Source organism: Saccopteryx bilineata, chromosome 2 (genome assembly GCF_036850765.1).
Source record: "Saccopteryx bilineata isolate mSacBil1 chromosome 2, mSacBil1_pri_phased_curated, whole genome shotgun sequence".
NCBI lineage: Eukaryota > Metazoa > Chordata > Mammalia > Chiroptera > Emballonuridae > Saccopteryx > Saccopteryx bilineata.
The window spans coordinates 37436728-37463812 of record NC_089491.1 but is presented as its reverse complement, the minus strand read 5'-3'; the positions used below and the strand labels follow the sequence as shown (position 1 = coordinate 37463812).

The window sequence follows — 27085 nt, the reverse complement described above, 5'->3', positions numbered from 1 at the left end:
GCTTTTAATAGTCTGTTCTCTTAGAGAAGATAGAACAGCTTTCTTAACTGTTTCTAGAGTATAATCCTGATACCTTTTTTTTCCCCTCAAATCTTATATCTCTTGATTAATATTTTTAAATTGGAGAATCTTATTTATCTTTTGACTCTTTTTACCATTTGCTAACTTATATCTGTTCTCTGAAGACAAATTTCCAAATTACCTGCAACTCTCCTCTGTTCTTATTGAAAGGAGTAGTGCTACAAAGAAGTAAAAGATCTTTTTTTTTCTTATCTCTCTACCTTTGAAATAACTAGTTTAGTTTCTCTTGAACAAAGTGGCTAACTATGATAATTCCTTCTTTTCTCCCACATGATGTCTGACACTGTCCATCTCCTGTAGCCTGTCCTCCATTATTTTAGTGTGCTTCCTTCTCTTGTCTGGATTTCTGCATTGCCCTAGGAAGTCTGCCCGTATGTGTTGATGAAGGACGGGACAGGAAAGGTAAGAGAGATTAAACACTGTCCTATGAGAGAAATACTAAGAATAGTTCACTTTCCTCAGTCTATCCTCTCTTGGCTTAGAATTAAAAACCTATTTTCCAAAAAGCTTCATGCCAAAGATGGCTCTTTTATATATATATAAAGTTGAACCTACAAATTATTCAAGATTATTCAAGGCTCAGTTTTTTTGTATGTTCTTTAGAAATAAAAAGAGAGACAAGAGCACTTCAGCCCAGAAAGAGGGGTCTGTATTATAAACCCTAAATAAGTCACTCATGATTGTTGCAGTTTAGTCTAGAGATAATGGCTATTGGCTATAAATTGAATTGGGTAAGTTTGGTATTGTGCAACCTATTTTAACTGGATTGGTTATTTATCAACAGTAGAATAATTTATAAAACTGGGTATCTTTCCCTTAACATTTGAGTGGTCCCTGGGATGAACTTCTAGATGTATAAGCTTTCAAGCTTACAATTTTAGGGGTTAGCGTTTACCCAGAAGGATGGTTTTGTGTAGTTTGATTAGAGAGTCAGAAAGTGAGTAATTATATTCAAAGGAGCTAATGTTTATCTTTACTGGAAACCTGATGCAGAATCCCTTTTGAGGGGATTTCCTAAGAAATTTACTTATATGAATAAACTTAAAAAAATTTTGATGCCATTTAAGATACTGGGTTGTTGTTTTAGCCAATCAAGCTCAGATAAATCAGTTAAATATAAGACATTCTTATGTCTGATTTTATAATATCTGGTTTCTTATGCAAATCAAATATTTATTGAATACTGAGAGGCAGCTTTATGTGTGTGAAAGAGCACAAACTTTGGAGTCAGACATGGGTTAGAATTCTGACGTTTAACTTCATATGTTAAAGAGCTATCTGAGTCAAGATAATTAAAATATATACTGCTCACACAGGACTCAGGGAAATCAGAAAGCAGAGTGAGCATGTTGGGAGCTATCAGGCAAAACTGCAAGAGAGGCCTGAATAGATTGGTATAATTTGGGTAAGAAGACTGGATCAAAAGCATGTTAGCAAAAATGCACATGGCCCTTATGGGGAGCAGAAAGAACATACGCCTATTTGGGGCTGAGAATCTGATTACATAGGCAAAGTCGGACCAGATTTTTAGAAAGATGGTATTTTGGGGCTCAGTTCATTATTAAGTAGAAATGAAGATTCTGTAGTAAGAGATCAACATAACAAAAACAAGACCAGGATTTTAGAAAGCTTAAAGTCTTAGTTGTGTGCAGACTAAATTTTAGATCTTCCCAAGCCTTAGTTAAAAATGGATGAGGTGCAGAACTAGAATAATAGCAATAGAGTCATGTATTTAGGAATAAATCAGAGATTAGAAGGGAGAATCCATCCACATTTGTTATGATGGATTGAATATAGGAAATGATAGTTGGTAAAATATAAAAAAAACAATTATTAGTGAATTGGGAGATAGAACTGAAGAAATTACATGGAATGGCAGCACATGGGGCAGGCTGAAAGAGAGTTTAAGGGAAATGGAGGATAGAGAAAGTCTTCTAATTAGAATACTAGAAGAAGAAGAAAGTATATGGGACATATTCAATGTTTAAAGAAACATAAGTCCCCCAGCAGGATTTTAAAATTTTTATATATTATAGACATACCTCATGGCTAAAGATTTTTAAAGTAGCCAGAAAAAAGGACATTGCCTTTAAAGGATATCAACAGCTGAGTTCTCAGTAGCAACAGGGGAAGCCAGAGTAGAATAATACCTAAACTGTTCTAAAAGAAAGTAACTATTAATCTGGAATTCCATATCCAGCAAAAAAAAATTTTTCAAAAAAGAAGGTAAAATTAAGATATTGCCAGACAACAAAAACAGAATTGCCCTACTGGACCCTTATAGAAGTACTGCTTTAAAGGAAGTTCTAAAATAGCAATAAGTATTAGAAATGCAAAAGAAAAAAGAGAATGACAATTCAAAGCAGGTACAACACACACAGATTATTTTTAAAAAGAATATATTTTTGAGTATTTTAATAAAGAGAGAATACACAATAACAATAGCATATACCTTGGGAAGATTGTTTAAAGAAATTGAAGTAGGCCTGACCTGTGGTGGCGCAGTGGGTAAAGCGTCAACCTGGAAATGCTGAGGTTGCTGGTTCAAAATCCTGGGCTTGCCTGGTCAAGGCACATATGGGAGTTGATGCTTCCTGCTCCTCCCCCCTTCTTTCTCTCTCTCTCTCTCTCTCTCTCTCTCTCTCTCTCTCCCTCCCTCCCTCCCTCCCTCTTTCTCTCCCTCCTCCCCTCTCTATAATGAATAAATAAAAAATCTTTAAAAAAAAAAAGAAGAAAAAAAAAGAAATTGAAGTATCTTGAATGTTAGGTCTTTCTAAATGTAAAGACCTATATCTCAAAGGTAGTTAGGAATACAGGACTAAAGAAGAGGAAAGCTATGCCCAAAGTCAACTGCAGAAACCCTTGAGTTTTGAGAGTGAAGGAAAACTTTATGAAAAGAAAAAGTATAGGGAAAAAAAGAAAAAGCTTAAAATAATGTAGAGAGCTGGGTTTTGAAAACTGCTTTCTTAGGGAACTAGAAGAGAAGGAACCAAATACAATCCATTTTAGTATGAGAGAAGTCCATTCTTCTCTCAAAGTAGAGTTCAGAATGAAGTGAGATAGTTCAAGAAAAAGAGAACTTCCTATCACTGGAAATGTTCAAGCAAAGGCTTAATGGGTTCACCTGTTATGGAGGGGATTTCTGCAGTGGGCAGGAGTTTTGACTAATGATATCCTACCTCTACAATTCTCTAACTCTGACCGATACTTGAGAAACAGTACTTCCTTCAGTACTTAAGAGTACTTCTTTCATAATCACAGCTTTTTGGTTAGAGCCACCAAAATCAACCAGTGGCTTGATAACTCTGATATGGACATGTTCAATTATCATTTCCAGGTTCTGCATGCATATTCACAGGCTTGGTCCTTGGCCCACCTAGAAGTATTGGTCAGGCCACCTGGGTTCATGAATGTGTGATGCTGGAACCAGGAATGATCTTAAAATAGTTAACAACTGGAATGTCATAGGCACCAACAGTCAGAACAAATGCTGGCCATAAACCACCAGTATGGCCATACTACTGCACATTGGCTCATTACAACTGAAGTAAAAACTAACACATGCTTTTCATGAAGTGTGAGGCATGTGGTGTAATTTTTTAAATTGTCTGTTGATAGTTTTTTTCTTTCTTGAACATCATAATAAACATTAAGATGATCTGAGGCTGGTGACTATCCAGGCAGTGCCTGATGAGACAAATTTTAACTTCAGTTTAATAAATCCATTTTGTCCCTTTGTGTCAGAACTTGACCTGCCATTCTCTTAATATAATAGCCATAAATATGAAATGCCTTTTCATTTGCTGCATGACCCAGTGAAGTACAGGGCTACAGATTACGTTTTTACTTGTTTCTTTCTTCTTTCAAAGACTTCTTGATGCTTTCCTTTATATTATTTTTAGAAATGTCATTTTCATGTCTCTCATTTCTTTCCTAGCTTTCTTCAGTCCAGTCATTTGATGTTATTGAAGAAAGATGAGAAACTATGAAGGAAAGTTAGGAGATATTTGTGAGGACCTATTTTTAAAAAAATCTTTAGTCATGTAAATTTTAAACTAAACAGTTGCTAAATAAAACCAAAATAATATTCTGACCTGGAATTCTGATTCTATGAGAACACTAAAATAAAATTAAGACTCTCTGTATGTTAAAAAGAGGCTCTGAGAAGCGAAAAAACAAAGATGGTCGGCCTTGTGAGCTTTAGGCTCAGTTCTGTTCGCATTGTTCTTTCCACACAAGACTAAATGCATAAGAGAAAGGTGCAGATATGTGTTAAGTATTGTTTTTTGAATATTCACCTTAAAAATTCAAAATGTTATACAATAGAAAGCTTTCGTTTACTTTTTGTACTGCAACCACTCAGGTCCTTAAGTTACTAGAGATATTTTATGCATATAAAAGTCAATATGTACATAGAGTCCTCCTTTACCCCCTAAACTTTACACATGATAGCCTGCCGGACACTTTGACCTCTCCCTGGGTGCCAGTGTTTGGTGCATATTTATGTCTGTCTACGTGGGCTGTCCAGTGTATTCTTAGGAAATGTCAAAATTAAATGTTTTATTTTAAAGATTTCTATGTATTAATTTTATTTTGTTCAATTTTCTCTCAAATAAACCTTGATTCTAGATTTACTACAAGAAACATAAAGAAAAAAGGATGAAAAAAATAGCTCCATTTAGAGATAGGATTATAGGGATGTCAACAGCAGCAGGATTCTCTGGATAGCTAGAGACCTCCTACCTACACTTCAGTGTGAATAGATCTGTGTGGCAGTGGTTCTAAGAATAGAGAAAACAGTTAGCTGTGGGGGATTTTAGCAAAAAGAATCATGTGGCACTTTGCCCCAGCAAAGCCTTCAAGGACCTAAATGTAAAGATTCTTTTAGTTAATGCTTGGGAAATGCCAAGAATTGTCATGCTATAGTATATCAAAGACTGAATGGGCAGTTTGGTGAATGGTAAAATGTTATATGGTTATACTATATCAGAATAGATTTGAACCGTTACCTGCAGCTGATGAGCTCCAAAAAGAGCGAAACCTATTAGGTCCTGCAGTACGGGTTTAGGATAGTGTAAAACCTTGATTATGTCCTGTTTGTATATCGTTTTGTTTTGTCATATTTTGTATTATAGTTTGGGGAACAGAATAACTTCTATTTAGTCTCCTAGTGCTAGTGTATTTCCTCTCTAGTCCACTCTTCCGAGATGTCACCTGTATGAGATCATCCCAAAAAGGAAATCGAATCAATCAGATTAGATTATGGCCTGGTTTAATCTAAATGGCCAGGTTCCCCCCCACCACCCCAGGAAATTTCATCTGCCATAGCTTCACTGCCCCTGTATGATGACAACTCCAGAATCTTCTTTGCTAGCTGCTTTTATATACTCCTGAATCACTCCTGGATATATATACTTTTGATGTTCAATTAGCATTTCAAATCAACCAAATTGATTGTTACTCTCCCTACCTCCTCCACCTCCCTTTCTCTTGACTCTGCTACATGCATACATACATCCCAAAACAAAAACTTATTTTTCTTACATGTCTTGCTTGGTTGTTCCAGTGCAGTCCTCCCAGACATATAAACTAAAAACCTAAGAGGTATTGTCTACTTTTTCCTCTTTCTCACCATCTCCCACAAATAATTGGCTATCAGGCCCTAAAAATTTCTCTTTGAAATATATCTTAGATCAATTATCCTTTCCAGATCTCAATTACTGTCTTAACTCAGGCCTTTATACCACTTCTCTGGGCTATTACAACAGATGCCCAACTAGCTTTCCTATCCTTAATTTCTCCTCTTACCTACCATCTAGCTCCACTACTCCTAGAGTAGTCTCTTGAAAGACAAAATGTAGTCATGTCACTCCCTTAAATAAAATGGTCAGTCATGGAAATTGCAAGTTGCATAAGGGAGGGAAGAGTCAGAGGCTAGATAAAGAAAAGCTTGATATACCATGCTGAGGAACATGAACTTTATCCTATAGGTGAGCCATTAAAGAGTTTTGTTAATTGTAGTTGTACAGCCTGTTTGTTTTCCACAGAAGTCCCTCTCCCTGAATCCATCCAGTAATATGCTGGAACTGGCATTCTACTACTAGGGAGAACTGATTATTAAACATTCAGGAATTTCACAAGCCAGTTTTTAACTCGAAAGCTGCCATGATGCGGGTATTAATGCCACAGATATCTGCAAATACTGTGAATTAGGACTCCTTTCCAACTCTCTAGAAAGCTGATCCAAGCACACCACTACTCCTACCCAACTGGCAACCTTTGCCTCAAATTTTGACTCAGGTGGTTTCTATTTAAAACTTTTTCTGGCCAGTTGGCTCAGTGGATAGAGTGTCAGCCCAGCATATGGATGTCCAGGTTCAATCCCCAGTTAGGGCACACATTAGAAGTGACCATTTGCTTCTCTTCCCCTCCCTCTCCCTCTTTTCTCTCTACCTCTTTTGTAGTCAGTGGCTCAGTTGGTTCGAGCATCAGCCCCAGGCACTGAGAATGGCTTTATTGGTACAAGTGTCAGCCCAGATGGGGGTTGCTGGGTGGATCCCAGTTGGGGCAAGCATCAGCCCAGATGGGGGTTGCTGGGTGAATCCCAGCTGGGGCACATACAGGAATCCGTCTCACTATTTACCCTCCTCTCACTTAAAAAAAAAAATTTCTGCCCAGTTCTTTTGCCTCCACACACATAAAATTGATTGCAACTTCTAAACCCCTTTACATGCTTCATTATAGCATTTATCATCTTACTGGATAACTGTTCACATGTCACTTTTTAATACTATTCTCTGAGTTCTTGGGTGCTGAGTCTGTATCTTAATTGTCTTTGTATCTGTCATCCATTTATTCACTCAACATTCATTGAAATTATACACACCAAACTGAGATTTAATTTGTATCAGACACTGCTCTCAGGTTACAGAGATGAAAGGATTTAGCCACTATCTGCAAGAAATTCATAGTCTAGTTCATGAGAAGAGAGAAATTCAAAGAGTTCATTACAATACAGTGAGACAAGGACATTGCTAGAAGTCTGTACAAGACACATTGGTGCCCGGAGGAAAAATCCTTGTTCAGGGTAATTGGAAAATCTTCAAAGAGCAGGTAAGACTTAAAGAATGAACAAAAACTTTTTGCCTGTAAAAAGGTGTTACAGTTAGTATTTTTATAGATAGAATTTTTTAACTGAAGTTTTTTTACTCTGGACAGCTGAATTACAGTTTCTTTGTTTCAGAATGAGTAGCAGTTTTATGTGGAAACCTTGTATAAATGTCTACAAATTAGGCATTCTTTGGATAAGTAGAGAAAGCACTAAATGTAGCACCTCTTTGAATAACATCATTTTGTTCGGTATTGTTTTGTAATAATGTTGATGAGAGATGCTGTAGGAACTTAGCCCTTGTTTATAGCAATTAGCCTATGGTAAAATTGCTATCATTACATGTCCTTTTGTGAAAGTCACAGAACTTATCAACAATGTTAGGTGAAGACTTACTGTATTTATGTTATCACAATAATGTTCCAGCTATATAGTGAAAGCTTTTGGATTTGAGGATCTCTTGGGAACCTGTCAACTCAAACATACTGACGTATATTTTGGGTCTCTGATGTTGTGATAGATTTTCAGCTCAGTAAGACTGTAACTGATCTATTCTAGAGTAAAATGAGTAGGATGAGGGAGCTGTTATAGGAAGGCACACTGGGTATAGTACCGGTGGCAGACGGTCAAAACAGGCTCCATATACTGATATCTTGATTATATACAAATAATTATAAACCCTCACATACCTCCTGCTTTTGCCACAGATGGAGAGCAGACATTTGAAAGACTTACTTGACTAAGAACCCAAGATTGGCTATCTTAAGAAATGAGGAAACTATAAGTTAATGCTGTGACTCATTATGTGTATATCGAGAGCCCTGTCAAACTAATCAGCAGTGAAAGGTAGAGTTACCTGTAGTTTATACTCAAGATGTAGTTTATGCCTAGTTTTCTAAGGTTTGAAATCTTTTATCAAAAAAAGGTATGATGATTAGAGTCTGTGTAATCATAAGTGTAAAGAAAGCAACAGAATTGATGAATTCATCAAATATGGGTATACTTGAATGAAGGACTATTCTTTTTTTTTTTTTTTCTGAAGTTAGAAGCGAGGAGGCAGTCAGACAGACTCCCACATGCGCCTGACCGGGATCCACCTGGCATGCCCACCAGGGGGCTATGCTTTGCCCATCTGGGGCGTTGCTCCGTTGCTGCCAGAGCCATTCTAGCTCCTGAGGCAGATGCCATGGAGCCATCCTCAGCGCATGGGCCAACTTTGCTCCAATGGAGCCTTGGCTGTGCAAGGGGAAGAGAGAGATAGAAAGAAGGGAGGGAAGGGTGGAGAAGCAGATGAGCGCTTCCGTGTGCCCTGGCCAGGAATCGAACCCAGGACTTCCACATGCTGAGCCAACCAGCCAGGGCTGAAGGACTATTCTTTTAAACAGTGAAATTGGTAGAGATAAAGATAGAGATATAAAAAACAGTATTAACACTAGAAGTGGTGCCATGTGGAAATATAAAAGTTTTGGTTCAACAAATTAGAGTAAACTATGTGTGAAGGGTCTATCAGTAAACACTAAGAGAAATGAAAGATACTTAGAGAATACCTCTGAACTCTGGATGTGACATCAGAGGAGACAGCTGTCCCCTCTAAATCAGGGGTCCATTAATCTTTTTTGTAAAGGGTCATACAACAAATATTTTAGGCTTATAGTCCGTATGGTTTTCATCCATCCAACTTTGCTATCTCAGTGTGGGTGAAAGCTAGGGTCTATAGGTATTCCTCCTTTCTAAGCCTGTCTCTGGCTTCTGTCAAATAAGGAGTTAGATTAGATATCTCTGGCATTTTTCAGGTTTTGCGTCCTTTAGTACCTCTCTCTGAAGCCAAGTGATCCACAGGCTGAGCCAGAGTGATATATATTTTTTGTTTGTAAGGTCAATTTTTAAAAATCCAGCTTGAACAAATTTGTAAGTTTATATAGAGCACGGTTTCTCAACCTTGGCACTACTGACTTATGGGGCTAGATTCTTTGCTGAGGGGAGCTGTCCTGTGGATTATTGGATGTTTTATGGCATCTTTGGACTCTTTAACTCACTAGATGCCAATACACACATGTTCCTCCCCCCTCCCCAGTTTTTTTTGTGACAACCAAAAGTATTTTCAGACATTTCCAAGTATCCCCAAGGAGGCAAAATCAAACCTAGTTGAGAACACTGCTCTAGAAACTTTAAGAATAACTAGGAGAGCATCAAAAATGGAACAACTAGCCTATTAGAAGGAGAACAATGGGAATTGTATTCACCCAATTGAAGGAGGCTGGACAGCTGGTAACAGATTGCTTTTTAATACTTTTAATCATTTCATCTAAAATGTTCCTGAAACCAGTGAACCCAAATAGAGGGCTATCTATAATGAGTAGTTGAAAAGTCAAACCAAAACCAAAAAAACATCGATGAAGAAAGATATAAAAATGATCATTATTTTAAAACACCAAAATATTTACTTTTTACCCATATTACTTTATAGGATCTCTAACAAAGAATTTATACTAGGTGATTTAATTAACCTTCCTCTGTGAGGGCTTGGTATTTTGTTTTGCTTTAAAATGATAAATCTGGGATACGGTATTTTCAAACAACAGCTCCAACAGGGGTTAATATCCAAAATATATACCAAACTCGTACAACTCAACACCAAACAAACAAACAATCCAATTAAAAAATGGGCAGAGGACCTGAACACACTCCTAAGAAGAAATACAAATGGCCAACAGATATATGAAAAGATGCTCAACTTCACTAGCTATTAGGGAAATACAAATCAAAATGACAATGAGATACCACCTCTCACCTGTTAGGATGGCTATTATCAACAAAACAAGTAATAACAAGTATTGGAGAGGTTGTGGAGAAAAAGGAATTCTCAGTCACTGCTGGTGGAGATGTAAACTGGTACTGCCAATGTGGAAAACAGTATGGTGGTTCCTAAAAAAAAATAATAAGAATAAGAATAATAGCATTACCACATGACTCAGCAATCCTTCTCCTGGGTATCTACCTGAAAAGCTTGAAAACATTTATTTGCAAAGATACATGTACCCCTATGTTCATTGCAGCACTATCCATGGTAGCCAAGACATGGAAACAACCAAAATATCCTTCAATAGATGACTGGATAAAGAAGATGTGGTACATATATACAATGGAATAATACACAGTCATAAGAAAAGATAAAATACTACCATTTGAGACAAGATGGATGGACCTTGAGAGTATTATGCTAAGCAAAATTAGTCCATCAGTAAAAGCTAAGAACCATATGATTGCACTCATATGTGTAATACATATAAAACAAACTCATAGACACAGACAGCAGTATGGAGGTAGGGGAGTGGAGGGTTAGTTACTAAAAGGTAAGGGGAGCCAAATGTGTGGTGACAAAAGATGATTTGACTTTGGGTGCTGGCTGCACAAAGCAATATACAGATCATGTGTCATAGAGATCTACACTTGAAACCTATATAATCTTACTAACCAGTGTCACCCCAGTGAACTCTATTTTTTTACAATGATAAATCATGTAGTTTACTCCTCCAGTAGAATATTATTTATTGGAAAAAATGAATGCAGTACAGCTTCACACACCTATTTAAATGGATTTTTGAAGGTAGGTTTTAAATATCAGTAAAGCTGGTCCTTTAATAAGTCCCAGATCACATAGCCAGCTTGTGATTTAGCTAAATTTGAAAGCAAAAATCATCCCTATTCAACAGTATCTGTGCACTTGATTTCCAGTTACCTTTTATTTCTGTCCATATCATTTCTTTTAAAAATCCATTCTCTTCTAATTGTGAGTGATAGTAATTATAGCTAATAAGCCCTGAATATCCAAATGGCTTTGTATTTTTTTTATTCCTCTTTTGCTTTGTATTTTCCTTACAGTGACTTGAACACAGTATAATATTTTCTATATAGTCATCTAGGAGCTCTATAAACACTAATTTGATTCTCAGGCTCTGCTTTTGACTTTTTTTGTGACCTTGGACAGTTTCTCTCTCCTGCTGAGAAAAGCACTTTTTCATCTGAAATGATAGAATTCCCAACTCTGTTCCCAGGATGGCTATGTAAGAATCATGTTTGAAGCTTTGTTTAAAATTTAGATTTTTGTGCTTTCCTCCTTCATTCTGTTTTGTCGTCTCGGGTAAGGCCTAGGAAGCCCAGGTGATTCTAATGCATGGCTCAGTTTGAAAACAATTGGAGATGAGCTCTAGGGTTCTTTCAACTCTCAAATGCAATGATCATATCAAATATATATTTCTCTAAAGGTCCTTTATTATATAATTTCCTGGAAGGTTTTTATACACCTGAAAGAAATAATTGATATTAATACATTGTAGCTTCCCCCATATACACAAATTGGTACAGCCTTACGTAAACTTGGTCTACCATAACATGTCAGTCAGTTAATGGCTCAGGTGATAAACTTGATCCCCAATATGTATGAGAAGATGGTTTCCCTTTTCACTAGGATGACATCTCATAGCTTCTTTGTTTTCGATCTTGGATTTAGAGAATAAAATGGTTTGCTATTCTGAGTCTCGTATAATCATAAAGTGGGATAAAATTAGAAATTCTGTGTGGGTGCTGATTTCTGTTTGTTTTTAATTTACAGAATGCTCTTTTCAGTTGCATTAGCAGAAATGAAAGTAAGTATATTATTGATGGTTATACAAGCAGTCAAGAGAAAAACATTGTTTACAGAATATTATTTAGCTGCTATAAATATTGCCAAGACCCTGGCGTTGTAAATTTGACCGTTAGTAAACCATCTGAAGGAATGTGCCAAGCAGAATTCTGATAGGCACCTTCCTCTGGAATGTTCAGGTCATTCCTTTCCATGTCCTAATTGTAGATTTACAAAGCAAATACTAGTGCTAGTGCTAGATGTGGTAGAGGAAGATCATGCCCCACTGGAGTAAATAGGATCACTTTCAGAAGTTAAGCACTCCCACATCATATAACATGGTACTTGCCAAGGGCTGCCTCTCAGTTCATTCAGTAGACACTGACTACTTGCTCTATGCGGGGCAAATGCACCTCCATAGGAGACACACCCTGTACACAAAGAACTCTGTGATGTGGATGTGGGATGGTATTACTATAAAAGTGCTGTGGAGTTCAGAAGAAGGAGGGAATCACATCCTGCAGGGTGCTTAGGGGTGATTTCATGGAGTTGGTGGCTGAGCTGGGCATTGAAAGATGGAGAAGATGTGAATAGTGAAGATTGGAGGAATGGCATTCCAGATGAAGGGAATAGTGGGAGAAGTGAGAGAGGAAACACATCTAAGAAGCAGAGAGTTATTTAGATTAGCTAGGCAGTGGGATGTATCAAAGTATAATAAGAAATGTTAGCTGTCTATACTTTATCCTCTGCCTTTTCTTACCAAGTCTTAGTTCAAGATTTGGCAGATAATCTCTGGCTCACTGGTGAGGAAGACAGCATATTGGGAAATCAGATGATAGGCATTGGCCCTGGCCAGTTGGTTCAGTGGATAGAGCAGGCGTCCCCAAACTACGGCCCCCTGAGGCCATTTATCCGGCCCCCCACCACACTTCCGGAAGGGGCACCTCTTTCATTGGTGGTCATTGAGAGGAGCACTGTATGTGGCGGCCCTCCAACAGTCTGAGGGACAGTGAACTGGCCCCCTGTGTAAAAAGTTTGGGAACCCCTGGAGTGTCAGCCCAGCAAATGGATGTCCTGGCTTCAATTCCCAGTCAGGGCACACAAGAGAAGTAACCGTCTGCTTCTCCACCCCTCCCTCTCCCCTTCTCTCCCTCTCTTCCTCCTGCAACTGGTGGCTTGATTGGTTCAAACATTGGCCCTGAATGCTGAGGATAGCTCAGTTGGTACAAAAGCACCAGCCTCAGGTGCTATAAATAGCTCGGTTGATCCAAGCATTGGCCCAAGACGGGTTGCTGGGTGGATCCCAGTTGGATTGCATGTGGCAGTCTCTCACTATCTCCCCTCCTCTCACTTAAAATAAATATATAAATTAAATAAAATTAAAAAGAAGTTGGGCATCTTTGTCCTATTCCCACTTTTCTCCTCTGTCCTCCGCACCCCCATATTACCCCCACTTTATCCTCACCAATGTTGACAATGATAAATGTAGCCACTATTAATTGCTCTTTGTGATGAAATGAACTATTCATCAATGAATGCAGTAAGTTTGGTAGTGATTAAAGTAAAAAATTTAAATGGCACAATAGGTATGAAACAGTTTCCTTGCCCAGGAAACTGAGGCCTGCCTTGCATTAATTCAGTCCTAGTTTAATTAATTTGTATATGATTTTATCATTATTATTATTTCTGGAAGTGTCAGAATTCCCTGCTCATTCCCTGGGCTGTGGAATTCACCAGAAATCTGATTCTGATTCCTCCATAGCCATCTCGAATAATTATCAGAGGTTTTCTACCTGCCTTTCTCTTACCCTTTTCTTGCTATATCTCTGCCCTGTCTCCCTTCAGCTTCCCACAGACCCTTTGGCCTCTCTGTGAAGGTCTCTTGCTCTTTTCCATTATAAATCCCACATCTGCAGCCCCTGCCACTCATCTAACTCTCCCCAAATACCTGAAATGGTCCTCTTGATATATAAAAGTACATAAACCTAGAATCAAATATAGGTTTTACTTTTCAAAATTGAAACAGGTTATATCAGTTGTGAGATGAAGACTAATTCTATTTAGGCATATTCTTACAGCTGTTCAAACATTGTAAATCTTTTGGGCTTTTGTTTCAAGTCATGGTTATCAAATTTATGAAATGATCCTGATGTCTCTTAGCTTTTCTGTTCTTATTTTATAAATGTGAGACATTGGGGTCCTGCTTTATTTGGGGGTTTTTATTTTGTTTTGTTTTGCTTTGCTTTGTTTGTAACTCCACAAATCTAATGTGGAAAGAAGCTGTTCCAGTGGTTCTCAACATGGGCGCTGTTGGCATTTCGGGAGACAGTCTTGGCTGTGTGAGACTCCTATACGTGGCAGAGCATTTAACAGCCCTGCCCCTCCTTGCACTAAAGGACAGCAGTGGTCCCCAAGTCATCATGAAAACTAGAAATGCTTCCATCTGCATTCAAATTCTCCCGGGGATGGGGTGGGGGGGTTGTTGTTCCTGCTGGAAACTATTGGCCTAAAGTTGACCAATAGTGACTTTCTTATACTGGTGAGCACCTGATTGTCCCCATGGCTGTGCCTACAGTAGTGCTGATTTTAAGTACTTGTCTTCTTTGGCATGGTTTTATTTCTCAAATTTAAAAAGACATCTCTTGTTGTATTATGATGATTTAATGTTAGCAAATAGTTGTTTCCGTCTCAGTGTGATCTCCTTTTTCTCCAGTGGGCTCAGTTTGTTGCAGTTATGCAGGCCATCACACCAACTGCCGAGAGTACTGTCAAGCCATTTTTCGAACAGATTCTTCTCCTGGTCCATCTCAGATAAAAGCAGTGGAAAATTATTGTGCTTCTATTAGTCCACAATTAATACATTGTGTGAACAATTATACCCAATCTTACCCAATGAGGAACCCAACAGACAGTAAGTAAAAGGGACATATTCCTCTCATTTAAACCTTTAGTAAAATAACTTGTAAAAAGGAAGTAAATCTTGTAAATATCTGCAGTCTGGGGCATTTGAGAAATACCAGACTTCCTTTGGTGTTTAGATTTCGCAGACTAGACATTATTGTCACAATTAAGATATGCCAAGAAAGACAAAGCTGGCAAGGGTATGAAGAAACAGGCACTCTATTCTGAGGGGGGAGAAGTTATTAGTATGGATATTGGGAGGTGGAGGGCTTGGGTTATGACCAGAATTTCAAGTAATTATACCTTTTAATCTAGCAATTCCATTTTTCAGAATTTGTCTTTCAACAAAACTTACAAATTTGCAAAAATTGATCTACACATATAAACAATATTTGCTACAACATTGGTGGTAATAGAGGAAAATTAGAAACAACCTAAAGAGCCCTGGCTGGGTAGCTCAGTTGGTTGGAGTGTTGTCTCAGTACACCAAGGTTGTGGGTTTGATCGCTGGTCAGGGCACATACAGGAATCAACCAATGATAAATAAATAGAACAACAAATTGATGTTTCCCTCTCTCTCTCAAACCAATACAAAAAGAAATAAACATCCATCAATAGGGTATTGATTAAAAGTGATTAAATAAATATATATCTATATAGTAATACTATACAACCAACATAAAAAAGCATGTTTACATAGAAAGAAGTCCAAGATATAATAAGCAAAAAAGGAAGTTGCAGAACTAAATGTATATATAATATGATACATTTTAGTTATGTACCTATTTGTTCCATATTTTCTGTAATGTTTGAATTTTTACCAATAAACATATTACTTTTATATTAAAAACATCATTAAGTAAGCAGAGATGCTGATTCTTTTTGATATGTCAGCTTGTACACCCTATAATCCATTTTCTTCATTCAGAGGTTATCAAAGTTTAAAGAACTGACTAACCAACTGACAGCAGCCTTATGGGATTTACAAGCCAGATGCCAATGTTTTTATTTATACAGTACTGGAATATTAAAAGACTTACTTTTCTAAATTCAAAAACAGTGCTGTGTGCCTTGTTTTTCCATCATCTAAAGCAGAATTCTGAGGCTTATGATAATCTGTGGTGTGGCTATGTGATAAAAATCAGAGGATGGGCCCTGACCAGTTGGCTCAGTGAATAGAGCATTGGCCCGGCATATGGATGTCGCAGGTTTGATTCCCAGTCAGGGCACACATGAGAAGCTACCACCTGCTTCTCTCCCCCTCTCTCTCCCTCTCTCACTTCCCCTTCTCTCCTTCTTCTCCCTCCTCCTCTCCTGCAGCCAGTGGCTCAATTGGTTTGAATGACAGCCCCAGGCACTAAAAATAGCGTTGGCCGCAGACTGGGATCGCCAGGTGGATCCCAGTCAGGGCACATGTGGGAGTCTGTCTCACTATCTCCCTTCCTCTCACTTAAAAAAAAAAAATCAGAGGATGAAGCATTTGCAGCAAATAGCCTCATTTTAAAGTCTTCACTGACATTTAGGCTATACAGAGGTGTTGCTGGAGCTGAGGTGACAGAAGCTAAAAAAAAAAAGACACAAAGACTTTTAAGGATAGAACACAACCATCTCAAATGTCCATGCAAATACATAGGGAATCTGGAAAAGAAAGCTACAAACATATGCCTGAAAAGATTATTTTAAAAGTCAAAGACACCTGAGAAAACTACTTCAAGGAACCCCTTCTGAATTCTGTGGTCTGGTTGAAAGTGTTCTTTAACTTTCTGATTTATTGTAGAAAATTAAAGGTGGTAGCAAACTGATATCTGGCCAGAGTTTGCTATTGTGTTATTTAAATTACAATTTAGGTTAATTTGCGTGTGTGTGTGTGTGTGTGTGTGTGTGTGTGTGTATGCTTTATTTCTGAGTGTGATGAAATGTGGTGTTTATGGTTATTGCTATTAAAATTAGTCATCTCTCTCTCATTATGTCCAGATATAATCCCTTTTAGGAAGTCATTTCTAGCATGAAAAAATTCCAGTTTGATCTACAATACCTTTTACAGGAACATTAAATACCTTGCATGTGAGGACTTCTTAGGTATAGGATGACCTTTCATTTATGCAGGAATGGTGCCAGAAATCCCATGCTTGGGGATAGTGGTGAGTTCTAGTAGAAATACTTAGTCTATTAGGTGTACGTAGTAAATACCTTTATTTACTATACTGTAAAGTAATGGAGAGAGAATCTAACAGGCCCTTTATATTGCAGATAGGCATATGGCTTAGAGAATTAATGGTTTCCAGTACATCACCATGTTCTTTTGTTCTGAGTAGTACATGACATAAAACCATCTAATTAAGCTACTTCTATCCTGAAAATGTAGGTTTATATTGCTGTGACAGAGCTGAAGACCATGCTTGCCAAAATGCCTGCAAGAGAATTCTGATGTCTAAAAAAACAGAAATGGAGATAGTTGACGGCCTCATTGAGGGCTGTAAGACCCAGCCTCTGCCTCAGGATCCTCTTTGGCAGTGTTTTCTTGAAAGCTCACAGTCTGTTCACCCTGGAGTCACTCTACACCCTCCTCCCTCTACAGGCCTTGATGGGGCTAAATTGCATTGTTGTTCTAAAGCCAACACCTCAACTTGTAGGTTAGTATCTCATTTTCCTTTATTAAAACCAGTAGAAAATAGCATTTTAATTAATGATTTTAAGATTGGCAAGTATCTGTTATAGTCTTGCATTGTGTAGACTTGAGTTTAGAAGATATAAAAGCTTTCATTCTTCATCCAACAAATATGTATTGAGTATCTTATATACAGTAGTCCCCCTTTATTTGTAGTTTTGCTTTCCATGGTTTTAGCTACCCTGGATCAACCATGATCTGAAAATATTAAATAAAAAATTCCAGAAATAAATAATTCATGATTTAAATGGCACACTGTTCTGAGAAGCGTGATGATATCTCATACCATCTGCTTCATCTTGTCCCAGATGTGGATCATCCCTTTGTCCAGAACCTCCAGACCGTGTACACTCCCTGCCTGTAGCCACTTAGTAGCCAGTTAGGTGATCAGATCAACTGTCACAATACTGCAGTGTTTGTGTTCAGATAGCCCTGACTTTACTTAATGGCCCCAAAGTTTAAGCAAGAGTAGTGAGCTGGCAATTCAGATATGCCAAAGAGAAGCCATAAAGTGCTTCCTTTTCATGAAAAGGTAGAAGTTCTTGACTTAATAAGGAAAAGGAAGAAGCTTATGCTGAGGTTGCTAAGAACTATGGTAAGAACAAATCTCTCATCAGTGAAATTCTGAAGGGAAAGAAATTCATCTAGTTTGCTGAGAGAAACCACATCCACAGAACTTTTGTTATAGTATACAGTGGATTATAATTATTTTATTAATTATTGTTGATCTTTTACTGTGCCTAATGTATAAATTAAACTTTATCATAGATATATAGCTATGTAGACAAGAACATAATAGATTATAGGTTCGGTGTGCACTGGGGGGCATGGAACAGATCCCTTGCAGATAAGGGGGACTAGTACATACAAAGCATTGTTTGTGCATGGAGTGCTGAAAGCACTGTGTTTGGGAGTGTAAAAGATTAGCATTGGCAGGGCAATCATTCTTTTTCAATAATGCAATGTAGATTTTACACCTGTGATATTAAATAAGCTTACACTTTAGAAGATGTTCTGATATGACACCTAAGAGATACTCTTTTTGTTGAATTATGAAATTTTGAACTTAACCAACTTTTTGCATGTATTAGTAAATAACCTGGGTTGACACTTATACCCAAAGTTAGGTAGTGGTGTATAGGCATTCCTTTGGGTGATACACTTAAGGATAAAAAACTAACAACACAAATATAGAATGGAGGAAACACAAACTAAAGAATTAATGGAGCCTGACCAGGCCGTGGCGCAGTGGATAGAGCATCAGACTAAGATGCCGAGGACCCAGGTTCCAGACCCTGAGGTCGCCAGCTTGAGCACGGACTCATCTGGTTTGAGCAAAAGCTCACCAGCTTGGACCCAAGGTCACTGGCTCGAGCAAGGGGTTACTCGGTCTTCTGAAGGCCCACAGTCAAGGCACATATGAGAAAGCAATCAATGAACAACTAAGGTGTTACATTGTGCAACGAAAAACTAATGATTGATACTTCTCTACTCTCCGTTCCTGTCTGTCTGTCCCTGTCTATCCCTCTCTCTGACTCTCTCTGTCTCTGCAAAAAAAAAAAAAGAATAAATGGAGATAACAAAGGTCATGGTAGAATGCAGGCGAAATAGAAGTTTACTTTATTAGAGATGTTTTGGGTGAAAAGGGACCACATATGATTAGAATATCCTGAAATGAATCTGATATGCCAGGAATAAAACCATCTTTCCTGTGGTTTCTAAGTTGGATGGACCTTTAGCAAAAAAGTGTGCGTAATATCTCATCAAACTTTACCAAAGAGACAAAAAATCTGGAAAATATCCAAAGAAAATTAACAGAAGGGCTTAAAGAGGAGTTAAGTTGGTTCTGTAATTAAGGAAATTGGATTTCTACTAGGAATTAATAAATGCATTTATGGGAGGGATGCTGAATAATTCTTTGTCCACAAAAGAGTTTATGTCCAAATGTCACTGGAGATTGGGATGGCTGCTTTGTCTCAGAAGAGATTTGGTAAGAAACACTGTTTAGGGGATTGGGGGAAGGGTGTAAAGAGGGACAAATATATGGTGACAGAAAATGATTTTACCTTGGGTGATGGGTATACAACATAATCAACAGTAGAAATGTTTACCTGAAACCTATGTACTCTTATGGATCAATGTCACCGGCTTAAAGTTAATTTTCTAAATAAAATTTAAAAATTAAAAAAACAAAACAAAAAATGAAACACTTTTTTCCCCTCTCTTACCTGGATGTAAGGTTTTCTGAATACTTTCTCTTTCATCTTATTTTGTTCTCATGAAACCTTGTAAGATGATTGGTATCTCAATTTATATAATTCCTGTTTATATGTAGAAAACTAGCTCTGAGATGTTAAACAGTCTCTCCAAGGTTATGCAGAATGTTAAGTACTAGAGAAAGGACTGATTTCCAGATCAAGGTATCCAGTCACCTTCCCTAGCCCCATGATGATAAGGAAGCCCCACTGAGAGCAGCGACCTTGTCTCGTTCATTCTGCACTGTATACCCAGAACCTTGAACGGGGCCTCCCACAAAGCAGGCACTCAATAAACATTGACAAGAGTGAATGAACACAGTTTTATAAGTAAAGATACCGTCCTCATAGGGATAACTAAGAAAGTCAAGTAATATGCTATAGGACTAGAGAATTTTTATTTGTCAATTGCATATATTAGTAAAGTTTTGTATTACTATATTTATATTTTTATTACATTTATAAATTTTAAAAATTAAACTAATAAATGTAATGTGTAAAAGCACTTTACAAATAGTACTTATATTGTTTTAGCTATATATATATATGTGTTTAAGTTACTTTTTAATCACTGAGTACTGAAAATAAGAATGTCATGCCCTGGCCAGGTAGCTCAGTTGGTTATAGCATTGGCCAATATGCCAAGGTTGCAAGTTCGATCCCCAGTCAGAGCACATACAAGAATCAACCAGTGAATGCATGGAACAACAAATCAGTGTTGTTGTTTTTTCTCTCTCTCTCCCTTCCTCTCTCTCTAAAATCAACAATAAACTACAATAGTATATAGAAGTTTTGGAATTCATAACCCTTTACATATAGACTGTCTTGATATATCTTCAGGAATATAAGTGATTTGTGGATAGTTTTTCAGGAAGAAACTAGTGTCTCTAAACTTGTAATTCTTACTAAAAGATGTCTGAGGGCCATGTCATAGTTTTGCCTTCTGTAAATGGAACATAAATATAGTAAAATATATCTTTGTGGAGGCCAAAAGGTATGCTCTCAACTACTTTAAGTAAAAGTAAAAGAGATCAGATATTTGAAGGGCCATAATTTTGCCAAGAACAAGGACGTACAAATACTATAATTAAACGTTAAATTTAGTACTGAGCTTTCTAGCACCCATGACCAAAGGATGATGGATGATGAAAGAAGCCTAACACTTCCATGGGAAACATCACTTTTTTTGGCTCTAAATTCTAGGAGATAGATCTTAGTCTTTTGGTTTTTGTACTTTTTTTCTCACTTATATTCTAAAGTATAGTTCAGAGAGTTTGAATTTTAAGCATATCAAATATTTATTCATTTGGCTTATCTCTGTGTTTCTGAATTTGTGCTTTTGTTTCAGGGAACTGTGCACTAAACTTTACAGCATGAGCTGGGGCAATGCACAGAGTTGGCAAGAGTTTGATCGCTTTTGTGAATATAATCCAGTGGAAGTGTCCATGTTGACCTGCTTAGCAGATGTTCGGGAACCTTGCCAGTTGGGTTGTAGAAACCTTACTTACTGTACTAATTTTAACAACAGGTAGGAGCAAATTATTGTACAGTGAATGGAAATATTTTGTCATTTGGTTATTTTGTTTTTAAATAAGTGAAAAGACCCGCTATACTCTGATTTTGTTTTCGCTAAATTAAAAGGAAATAGTCTTTATGATTTCATCTTTAAATGTAGTATTCCATGTGGTAAATCATCTCTGGGAAAGGAAGCATTATAACAAAGTTCCTTCTAATCTGGGGGTACGTCAAGCTTCTAGAATTCAGGTGCCCTCTTATGCTCAGCTTACTCTGAAGGACACTCAGTCTAGATGGAGTATCCACTCAGTGAGTAACTATCTCAGACAGAGTATTTTCATTACAGAAGAAATTTGAATAGGTATTTCCAAAGGTATCACGTATGGTAAGAAAAATAAGGGCCAAGAACTAGATTGACGGCTGAAGAAGCAGGAAGAAAACAGGAAAAGGCATCCAGAAACATAGAGAACGGTGTCAGGGGAACCAGAGAGGGAGGGTTTCTAAAGAGGAGGAGGCTGGATCTGTGAGCTGCAGCCCGGAGATCAGAAAGGCAAAAAGGAAGAGATTTAAAAACTGGATATTAATTCATTTTATGTAACAGTAAACCCATTATATGTTAATATAAATGACATTTTTATAAAAAATAACTATTTTTATTATTTATTTATTTATATTTAGCAAGAGTTAGAGACAGACAGGAAGGGAGAGAGATGAGAAGCATCAACTCATAGTTGCGTCACTTTAGTTGTTCATTGATTGATTCTCACATGTGCCTTCACCCGGGGGTGGGGGGCTCCAGCCAAGCCAGTGACCTCCTTGCTCAAGCCAGCAACCTTGGGCTTCAAGCCAGCAATCTCTCTCTCTCTCCCTCTCTCTCACTAAAAATAAGTAAATAAATAATAAAAATTAAAAATAAAGATGGGGCCTGACCAGGCGGTGGCGCAGTGGGTAGAATATCGGACTGGGATGCGGAAGACCCAGGTTCGAGACCCCAAGGTCGCCAGCTTGAGCGAGGGCTCATCTGGTTTGAGCAAAAAGCTCACTAGCTTGAGCCCAAGGTCTCTGGTTCAAGCAAGGTGTTACTCGGTCTGCTGAAGGCCCGTGGTCAAGGCACGTATGAGAAAGCAATCAATGAACAAGGTGTTGCAACAGCGCAATGAAAAACTAATGATTGATGCTTCTCGTCTCTCTCCGTTCCTATCTGTCCCTGTCTATCCTTCTCTCTGACTCTCTCTGTCTCTGTAAAACAAATAAATAAAGATTGGCTTTTATATTAACATGTAATTAATTAATATCTATTTTTAATCTTTTTATTTATAATGTGATAGATATTGGTGGATATAATCCACAGAAAAGCTTTTTGAAAACCCTGTAATTTTATGAGTGCATTTGAGTCCTGAGATCAAAGAGTTTGAGAACCACTAGGATAAATAAATTATGATATACATTTATTAGTGGAATACTATTTGACAATGAAAAATAAAAAACCAATTAATATGCACAATGGCATGAGTGAATCTGAAAAAGATTGTTTACCTAAAGACACTAGACTCAAAAGAGTACCTACAATATCAATCCATTTATATGATGTTCTAGAATAGGCAAAATTAATCTATGATGATATATGTCCAAATGGTGGTGGCCTCTACAGTCAGCAGGGAGGGCACTGGCTGGATGGGGAGACAGGGGGACTTTCTGATGTGACAGACACATTCCTGAATTGATTTGATGTGTTTATGTGGCTGTACACATTTGTGAATTTGCATAAAACTATACCTATAACATCTGTGCATTTTATTTTTATAAGTTAAACCTCAATTTTTAAAACTTGGGCTTATTTATTTTGTAAGATGAAAGAAATGGACAGGTGGCAATGATGGTCCTGTCCACAGCATTTTAAAGTGTTTAACTGTTTCACAAAACTTTGTGTTAGAAAACATGCCATCAGAATCTTAACGATCATGTCTACACTGAGTCTTCATTCAAAACTGTTATCTTTTGATGGGTTGTTGGTATTTTCTTCTTTGAGAAAATCAGATTTTCCTGATTAGTATTTCAGGATTTTACATACTAATTTTGCATACTTAGTATGTCAGGATTGCTTCTCTCTAGAAAATAATTGCCTCTTGATTCCATCTGGCCTTTTTTTTTCTCCAGGCCAACAGAGCTTTTCAGGAGTTGTAATGCTCAGTCAGATCAAGGAGCCATGAACGACATGAAGCTGTGGGAAAAAGGAAGCATAAAGATGCCATTTATCAACATACCTGTTCTTGACATTAAAAAGTGCCAGCCAGAAATGTGGAAAGCAATCGCTTGTTCACTACAGATCAAACCTTGTCATAGTAAATCCCGGGGAAGTATTATTTGCAAGTAAGTTTCTTTCATCATAAAGACACTCCAGTTTTGGTTCAGATCCTTCATGATCTTCACCCATAGCCCATTACTAGAGCATTTGTCCCTCTACTTCCCTTTACCCATCGCCCCACAGGTCAAAAAGGCTTTCTCACTTTTTCTTCCTCTGCTTGAAATTTCTCCCACTGCCTGTCCTTCTTAAGTTCCTCTCAAATACCAGTCTTTCTTGTGGAATCCTCCACAGTTCTCCAGCTGGTAGTATTGGTCCTTATCACAGATATCTGTAGATTTTCATTTGTACTTCTCTTATGGAAATTGATTCAACAAACATTTATTGAGTACCTTCAGTGCACATTTCTCTTTTATATTTCAGTTTGTGTACTTGTCTCATATTCTGTTCACCACTGCTCTCCTTGAGGAATTTATTCTTCTCACCGGCTTATTTCTTGTATTCTTTCCTCTTTTTTTCCCCCTTCAGGGATTAGCATAATCCTGACAGGTAGTAGGCATTTCATACACATTTGATGAGTAAAGGAGTTGGTGAAGGTAGCTATTAGGGCCTTTTCCTAGGAAACATTTGTGAATGGTTTTCTTAGGAGATCCAGGACAAAGTAAAGGTAATTTGCTAGGACAAACCAAAAGCATTAACTATATATATTGTATCAATGTTAGCTACTTTTTCAAATATTTGTGGGGGTTTTTGTTTGTTTCAAAAAGCTTTTACAAAATCAGGTTAACATCCAGCCCCTAAATTGTTGGTGTAGGGCTCAGCACTACTGAGTACTTAATGGCTAATTGCAGGTTACTTAAACTTTATACAGGGTCCCAGATCTATCCTCTGACATGACTTAGGGATGACCTGAGGGGAGGAATAAGGGGTTACTGTTGGGTGACAAGCAAGTGACAACAGGTGGGAAATTTATAGACTCTTATCATAAAAACTTAAAGGAGTCAAATCCTATTGACAGAAAATTTTAAAGTGGTGGACTTTCTAATTGTTATAGGCCAAACACCTTAATGTTGATAACTAAAAAGATATTTTAAAAGAAGAAAGGAAGAAGCAAGCATGCATAAAGTCCTGAGGGAAAGGATGTATAATTTCACAAAGAGCAAACCAGACTAGCCTAAATTAATTCCTTTCAAAGAGTGAAAAGCCACATTATAGTAACAGTACGTATGAGCTTATAATTTGAGCAAGACCTTTGATCTCAGGTTCTTAAGAGAAAGTGAGGGATGCTTTGATAGTGTGATACATTACTTACTGTGCAGCCTAAAGCCCACTGTGACTCTTGTTCAACTTTGCCTTACTTACACCTAACCCATTGTGAAACGCTTTTATTAGAACTCACTCTCTAGAAAGCTTCAGAAACAGAACTGATATTGCCTAGAGCAGTGATTTCCAACCTTTTTTGAGCCGCGGCACATTTTTTACATTTACAAAATCCTGGGGCACACCACCTACCAAAATGACACAAAATGACACTCTAACTGTTAGAATTTATTTAAAGTTTAAATAAATTACATTTATTTAAAAAAAAGTTAAATAAAAAAGGATAACCCCCTCATATATACAGCCCCATGTAACATCCCTCATATATACAGTCCCATGTAACATCCCTCATATATACCGTCCCACATAACATCCCCTTATAAATACAGTCCCACGTAACATCCCCTCATATACAGTCCCACGTAACATCCCCTCATATACAGTCCCACATAACATCCCCTCATATACAGTCCCATGTAACCTCATATATACAGTCCCATGTAACCCCTCATATATACAGTCCCATGTATCCCCTCATATATACAGTCCCGCTAATAGATACTGGAGCTTTCATCAAGGTTGTGGGTTCAAGTCAATTTGGCAAATACTCTCTCTATATAAAAACTGGACAAAATCAATTTTAGAAAATGTTGGGTGCTTGTGTAACATCATAAGTCCTCAGAGCATCTCTACTGTCAGATTGAGAAGTTTGCTTTCTAGGTAAGGATTCTGATAAATGCTAGAGTTCTCCCTGAGGTTGTGGGTTCAAACCCCATGGTCAGCTGGGTGCAGGGGCCTTGGTTCTGTCTGTTTTGATGGTGTATATAGAGATTTGAGCTCTTTAAGAAGACCCTTCAGGAGGCCATATACAATATAGATAACATTGTGATGCATTGTGATGCATTGTATATCACCCTCTGCGGGGACCTCTTTTAAAAAGAAAAAGGTCAAATATCTATACACCATCAGGATAGACATAACCAGCTGAGGCTGAGGCTTCATCTAGTGGTGGCAACATTTACCTCCAGTCTTGACCAGGATTAGAAATCGGGACCATGGGGAGGAGTAGCAGCTTCAACTACTCGCCAGGGCCACACAATGACAAGTGTGCGGCAGCCCGAGCGGGGACCTTCCTGGGTGTGGATGAGAGGCGGCCTACTATTGGTTCATTGCTAGTGGTTGGGATGAATCCTAGAAGGTGATTGGTCAGTGAGCGTTTCCTCTGCCTCCACTCTTCCTGTTGCTGATAGTTGGAGGGATTGTGAGGGGAATGTTTGTGTTCAGATGGAGGCGGCTGGTGGCGGGCCGGATAAATATCCTTCGTGGGCCGTATCCGGCGTGTGGGCCGTAGTTTGGGGACCCATGTTTAATTTCCCCACGGCACACCTGACCATGTCTCATGGCACACTAGTGTGCCGCGGCACACTGATTGAAAAACACTGGCCTAGAGAACCTGAGGACATTCCTCAAACCCTAAATTTGTGTGTATTTTCCTTGTCAAGATCTGACTGTGTGGAGATTCTCAAAAAATGTGGGGACCAGAACAAGTTCCCTGAAGACCACACAGCTGAAAGTATTTGTGAGCTTCTGTCACCTACAGATGACCTGGAGAATTGTATACCTTTGGATACATACCTCAGTAAGTACTTTGTTTTTTAAACATTTCTCCCTCTGTCTCTGCCCTTGATGTTTGCTTTGGATGCACTTGTTGTTTATTGGTTATCTTACTTGGCCTTTTTGGAAAGAATTGTCGTCTTAAAATATATAAGCAGAATAAATTATCATATCAGTCTGAGCAGGTAGTGAGCAGTTGGAATCAGGAATTCTAAGCAGTGACTCAGGCCCGCATTCTCAGATAACCAGCTCCATATTAGTGCTGTCTCTTTGCCGTGACTTACTAGGTAGTGGAATTTCCCCAAGCCACAGCATTGGCTTGAACTCACCCACCAAATACTAAGGAATGATGGTCTGGGTTAGTACATGAAAATGAAATTTCTTTCTCTGTCTAATCTCCTACTAAAAGCTAGAAGAGTATGTTGCTATCCCATTGAGCTTCCTGACAAGGAGGTGACAATAGCTGGAAACCAGAGGATAACAAATAGAACTGCATGCCAAGTCGTTAGGGTGAGGGGAGTGTTTAAGCTGCCACTAGGGGGCGCTAATGCCCGTGAGCTGACTGGAAGGAGTGAATTGAGCTCCTACTTTGTTTTCCCGTGTCAGATAGGATTGAGTTCCATTGCAAATAATAGAACAACAGATAGAAGTTAAAGAAAGCCCAGAAATAGTCCAGGGCTGTTACAGTGGTTCTGTC

General features: G+C 38.0%; 1 protein-coding gene across 1 annotated transcript in view; it reads left to right on the top strand.

The window, feature by feature from the left end:
- The window catches only part of RECK (reversion inducing cysteine rich protein with kazal motifs), a 76747-nt gene that overhangs the window by 30038 nt on the left and 19624 nt on the right, over nucleotides 1-27085 (top strand). Inside the window, exons 7-12 of the mRNA XM_066256776.1 lie at nucleotides 11802-11835; nucleotides 14527-14724; nucleotides 17080-17347; nucleotides 20986-21165; nucleotides 23310-23522; nucleotides 26277-26413. Coding sequence (XP_066112873.1) covers nucleotides 11802-11835; nucleotides 14527-14724; nucleotides 17080-17347; nucleotides 20986-21165; nucleotides 23310-23522; nucleotides 26277-26413 — 1030 coding nt within the window. The remainder of the gene's footprint in view (nucleotides 1-11801; nucleotides 11836-14526; nucleotides 14725-17079; nucleotides 17348-20985; nucleotides 21166-23309; nucleotides 23523-26276; nucleotides 26414-27085) is intronic.